General features: G+C 31.9%; 1 protein-coding gene across 1 annotated transcript; it reads left to right on the top strand.

Annotated features, from left to right (window-relative positions):
- The first annotated feature begins 2,518 nt into the window (after positions 1–2,518).
- LOC107137850 (olfactory receptor 4K3-like) lies at positions 2,519–3,594 on the top strand. The gene has a single exon (XM_015480286.2). The coding sequence runs from the start codon at positions 2,522–2,524 to the stop codon at positions 3,458–3,460; it is 939 nt and encodes a 312-aa protein (XP_015335772.1). The 5' UTR covers positions 2,519–2,521; the 3' UTR covers positions 3,461–3,594.
- The last annotated feature ends 3,042 nt before the right edge of the window (positions 3,595–6,636 follow it).

Raw genomic sequence — 6,636 nt, 5'->3', positions numbered from 1 at the left:
TAGAATATCCTATTCTCTTAGTTCCTGTAAGATGGGAATAATGGCTCCTGAGCAAGAAATGTAAAGGCAGAATGAGTTGCTATGTTCCTAGAGAACAAGGAGGTGTAGCATATGCATCTCCTGTGGTCACTGAATAGGTAGGTGAGTATCAGATTAGACAAAAAGTCAATAGTAGGCTTTTAAAGAAAGGAAATTGTATATATTTTATTTACAGAAAGTGTTTAGCTCACCAATACAACTGTGGCCCATAGCTTTGAAACTGGGACTGTGTCAAAATTTACCACAAAGAATGGAGAAAGGAAGTAATTCTTTATTAACATATTCTGAGTTCTTGAAAGGGTTAAGGGTTTTCTGTATGGTTAAGGGTTTTCTTTACATAATTACAAAATTTTTATTAATTAATTTTACTCATTTCTGAGGTAAGGAAATGGAAACAAAAATAGATTTAATACTAGGTCATAAGGTCAATAAGTATTGAAGAGGGACTTTCTTTAATCAGGTCTAAATTAAAACTGATGAGTTTTCTAATTCTCTTAAATACTGGTTAATATTAACATAGTAATATAACTATTCCACTAGTGTTTTGAGTAATAGCAATTTTAAATTTTTAACAGAAAATAGCAATTACTTGATTTTTTAACAAAAATGCTGTGTAATTTCTTTAAAATGGTACATAGTCATCTTTTATCTCAAACATATTTAAAATCACGCTTTCTCCATTAACTATCACCTATGTAACTTATTTATCAGGTACAGAATAGTTTTTGAAAATTTATCCTGGAAAATTTTGTGTCTACAGGAAATTAACTTATGAAGATCAGATTGTTCATATTTTCAGGGGACATAAACCTATTATATTCCATATCAATGTATTGTCCTTAGAAATTAAATACATTTTTAATAAGAAGAAATTGTTATTTTCAAGCAAAAATACTATTATTATATGTCCTTTTTTCCATAGAAAATGTATATGTTTTTAAATTTATTTAGGAGAATTTTGTTTTTATTTTATCTTTATCTATTTATCTTTTGTCTATTTATCTTTGTCTATTTATCTTTGTCTTTTATCTTTATCTCTGAGTTTTCAATAAAATGACAGAGAAAAAATATTGCCAAAATATGTTATGGGTTTTATTATTCATGCGTTCCTTGGCCCCACCATAGAGATTGGAAGGTATAAAAGAAATTAGGATGGGCTGGGGTTTGGCTCAGTGGAGAGTGCTTTCCTAGCATGTGTGAGGCACTGGATTCAATTCTCAGCACCACATATAAATAAATAAAATAAAAGCCCATTGAAATAAATATTAAAAAAATAAGTTAATACACACACTTAAACAATGCCAAAGGGAAGGAAAATGGATGATTATTTTCCACCATTCAGTTTAAGAAGTCTTGTCCATTTATTTAGAGTTTAATAAAAGCAACATCATTATATTTAAAGATGAATAATCAGTTTTTACTGAAAGTTTATATTCACTCAGTCATAGTCAATTCTCATTTTGCAAATAATATATCATTAGATGGATGGATGGATGGATGGATGGATGGATGGATAGATAGATAGATAAGACTTTGGGTGATGTTCATGATCAGGAGACTAAAATTTCAAAGCCTAGGTATCTTGTGTCCACGATATAATCTAAGGCCAATATTTTGACAACCTAAAGTTTTATGAAATATTCAGAGTTCAAAATAGTTTAAATTAGTTTAAACCTAATTTTGAGTGGCCTTCCACTTAGGTTAAAAAATTTCTACATGAATCTACATTGATTATTTTCTAATCTATTCGGTTCACTAAACAAATTCTACTATGTTGCAGCTTTTAATTTATGATAAATTGTACACCTGTTTTTGCCTCTAGATCATTATGCCAACATGTTCATTATTTGGCTTTCAAGGTATTTATTATGAGATCTTTTCTTATAAAGGTTGTCACAACTTATTTTAAATGTATATATTAAAATTTTAATTTTATGATGTCATATAGAAGAGGTTTCATGGAGGGTTGAAGTAATTATTATGCCCAATATGAAGAAATGGTAATTTTGCATCATTTTTAAGTATGCTGGATTCAATGCCAGTTAACTGTCATCTTCCAAAATAAATGACTTCATTTTTGTTATTTAGTGTAATGATTGTTAGTTCCATGCTCAGCTTTGTTTTTGTTTTTTTAATGGACTGAAGCTACTTTCAGGTGAAGTCATAACCACTATCTAACCTTTCAACCTTGCTGTCTACTTTCTTCATTACTTTCTTGTTAAAGAACTCTCTCAGTAGACCATTTGCAATATAAACCTCATCTCATGTCCTGTGTCTTTGAATGTTAGCAGCTAACTTCGCTTTTGGGGATAATGCTATTTTGGCCAAGATTTCTCTTCCTGGTTATTTTTTTCAATTTCAGATTTAGTTGTTAAATTTCAATGTAAATGTAAAATTCTAAATACAAAGTGCCATTTCTCAATCTTACTAATTAAAAATCTTTTGTTCTCTCCAGGTTATTTTAGAGGGTGAGATAAATAAAATGGATGGAGGAAATCAGTCTGTAGTTTCAGAATTTTTGCTTCTTGGACTTGGCCACTCATGGAATATGGAGGTCTTACTCTTCATAATATTTTTGATGCTTTACCTGATCATCGTCTCTGGGAATATCATCATTATGATATTAATAATCACTGACCCTCATCTCCAGTCCCCTATGTATTTCTTATTAGCTAATCTGTCCTTTGTTGATATGTGGCTTTCCTCAATCACCACTCCTAAGATGATCACAGACTGTCTGAGAGAGAACAAGACCATTTCTTTTGGAGGTTGCATGTGCCAGATTCTTTTTGTGCATATTGTTGGCGGGGGTGAAATGGTGCTTCTGGTGGCCATGGCCTATGACCGCTATGTGGCCATCTGCAAACCACTCTACTACTCCACCATTATGAGTCTGCAAAGTTGCATTGGGTTGGTGTTGACATCCTGGACTGTTGGCTTTGTGCATGCCATGAGTCAAATGGCTGTGATTATACAGCTGCCTTTCTGTGGTCCCAGGGAAATAGACAACTTTTTCTGTGACATACCACTGGTGATCAAGCTAGCCTGTGTAGAATCTGATAATTTGAACATTTTAATTAATATTGATACAGGAGTTGTTGCTGTAACCTGCTTTATTCTGTTGCTGATATCATACACATATATTCTTTTCACTGTCCTCCAAAGCTCTAAAACTGGTGCATCCAAAGCTCTTTCTACGTGCACTGCCCACATCACAGTGGTGGTGCTCTTCTTTGGGCCCTGCATCTTCATCTATGTATGGCCAATCAGCATCACCTGGGTGGACAAATTTCTAGCTGTGTTTTACTCTGTTATTACTCCTCTCCTAAATCCAGCCATTTATACACTGAGGAATAAAGAGATAAAAAAGGCTTTGAAAAGATTCAGGAGCTATTATATGAGTTCCAAAGGAAATAATTAATTGCCCAAAATACTCACTCTAAGTACTTCAAATTGATGCCACAATTGTCAGGTAAAATAGGTTTAAATTCAGGGAATTAGTGAATATCTACAAATTGCTCCAGCCTCTAGTTATGTATGTAGGTTATTATAACTCAGGGCATTTAACATTTAATAATCAACTAGCAGAACACTGAATTACTTCCCCAAATTCCAAATTTAAATAATTTTTTATGGGAAAATTATCCAATTACTCTTGCTATGTCTTTATAAATAAAAAGAAGAACCTAAAATTTGTTCAACAAATATATCCTTCCTGATGGATGGATAACATTTTAATGAACTTGACTTGAATACTATCCTAACCACATTTTAAAAAATCTACTTTGTAAATTAACACTCCTTTTAAGTTTTTCTTTACCCTCTCAAAAGGCAATCATTATTATTTTTGTCTTATCCTAGGTTTCCACTAAAATATTAATAGGGAAAAAATGAAACAGAAATCTGCAGTAACAGTAACATAAAAACAACAAAGTTTATAGGACATAATAATGGAGTTCACTCTGTGTCGAGTTTCATTAACTCAATTAAAATACAGTTACAAAATAAAATAATAAATTAATAAAATCTGATATTATTTCTGTTGTTTATCTCAATCTCAAAGATTAAAATTTGTATTATTAAAATTATTATTTACCTTTTTTGTAAAAATCCTGAAATATAATCTCCCAGAGGGAAATAAGTATGACATAGCAGGTTAATTTTGCAAACTCCAGTAACAGTAGAGGGGGCAGTACACAGTTAATATATAGTAAGCATATTTTAAAACATCTATGCATTTCAATTTTTCAATTAAAAATACTTTAAACACTTATTCATGAAGATACGTGTAGGTACTTGTTAGCACTTAAAAAATAGTTCCGAAAGCTCAAATATGTGATATTTTTCTATAATTTTCTAAATTATACATTAAATGAATTGAAACTCTTTATAAGACCAATGCAAATTTCTGAACAACAGATAGAATATATACAGTTCTAATTTTTTTTCTTAATACAAGAACAAAACAAAATGGTAGAAAAAATACCTTTCACTTATCATCCTTAACTGCTTATTCCATGTCATCAAGTTATATAATAGTTATTCCCTTTAATGCTTTATTATTATCTTCAAGTTGTGAATAACTAGAGAACATTCAGATACATGTTACATTTCCTTAAGAGAACACAGATTTATATTTTGTTTATGTAAAGCAATTGACTCAAAAATTATTAATTTATGAAACCACAATTCACAATACAAAGAAATAACTATTTTTATACTGAATTTTAAAGAGTAACACACCAAGAATAAAATATCAGAACATCTCTACTAATCTCACAAAATAAAAAAAATTGTCAGAAATGACATAATTTACAATCTTGTTTGATCATGCATTACTAGTTGTGGAAAATTCAGATCATGCAGTGTGAATTGTAAACCTGAGCACATGGCAGCCTATGTGTAGCATTAAAGAACAAGCTGGCAACATATTTGACTTGCTTCTATGTCATCTGTAACCCCAATTTTTCCTCATGGGTATACTAATTCACCCACTTAGTTCTAATCAGTCTGTTTAAAATAAATTTTTTTCTACCCATATGCTGAGTGTTTTTATGTCTCCATATGTCCTGGTAGCCTGATTTGTTGAATACATTCTATGAGTTTTCTGAATATGCAGAAAGAAAAGTGTAAAAATGAAAAACACAGCTTGTCTTACCCTGTAATCTGTATTGTCAGAACAATATTCAAATAGTACTTGCAATAAATTGAAACATTTTTGGTTGCTTTTCTGTTACACTCTCCAAAATTAGTCTACATAAAAAAAATCATAAAGACAGGTTCTCCTTACATTATGTTGTGAATATGGGGTATCCCTCCAAACACTCCTGTGTGAATGCAGGAATGTTTGGAGGTAAAATGATTAGATTGTGAGAACTGTAACCTAATCCATCCATCCAAGTTTGAATGGACCACCTGGGTGGTAAAGGTAGAAATGGGGGGCCTGGCTGCAGGAAGTGGGTAGATGGGGCTGTGCTCTGGAAAGGCACATCTTCCCTGAGGCCCTTCCACCACCAACCCCCACTCATGGCTTCCCAGCCATCATGTTCTCAACAGCTTCCCTTTGCCACTCCCTTCCACCATCATGTGCTGCCTCAGCTTGAGCTCAGAGCAATGGAGTGACCCACTGTAGATGAAATCTCTGAAACTGTGAACTCAAATAAACTTTCCCTCCTCTAAGTTATTCTTGTCAGGTATTATGGTCACATGATGCAACATTGAGTAATATATCATAATTCCCATTGCTATTAAAATAAGAATCATCTTAACAGACACTAATCTAGAAGACATGTACATATGCACATTCACTAGAAAAATCTCAAATATCGAACATCCAGTCTTGATTCAATGAAAATATTGATGATTTCTCTGAAACGCTTCTTTTTTATGATCCAAGACCTCCAAGTCAGTAGCACTTGAGTTTGTATTCAGCAGTTGCTGTTTTAGAATTTAACATTGCAAATAAATCAGATGTCTTTTAACAAACATGCATGAAGATTAATCCCATTTATGTTAGATCTATTTTACTCATTTCTATCTTAGGCTACACATAAAAACCAAGATATCAGAGAAGTCTAGTAAACGCTTTAAGTCAGTTATTCCTGCCAAAGAAATGTTACTTAAAGCAATGGACATTGTACTTTAAATATTTTATGAAAACCAACATTTTGATTGGCTGGACACCTAGAAAAATGTGTGGGTTAGTAATTTTAAAGACACCTTACTCTTATCAGTATAAATTGACCTTTTTTGTTAAAGTTTTATAAGTCATGTGAACGGAAAAGGCATTTAAATCTGATAATTAAATTCTGGGTACTTATTTATCTATATGTCAATTGATACATATACATGTTATATGGACCCAAGCACATATGTAGAAACAACACATAATATACAGGTGTACACACATACGCATAAAACAAGAAGCAAAGATCTTGTAGCTTTTAAGCAGGTACTAGATCTCCACAGGTATGAGACAATAGCTATAGATGTTTATTAAAGTCTCTATTAGATTTATCCATTTAGAAATTAAAAATAGCCTTTCACAGATTTTTACATTATGACTCAAATATAGGGGAGTCCTGTATAATTGGAAAT

The sequence above is a fragment of the Marmota marmota genome, unplaced genomic scaffold, assembly GCF_001458135.2.
Source record: "Marmota marmota marmota unplaced genomic scaffold, marMar, whole genome shotgun sequence".
Taxonomy (NCBI): domain Eukaryota; kingdom Metazoa; phylum Chordata; class Mammalia; order Rodentia; family Sciuridae; genus Marmota; species Marmota marmota.
The sequence above is the reverse complement of the archived record's forward strand: the minus strand, read 5'-3'. Positions and strand labels throughout refer to the sequence as shown.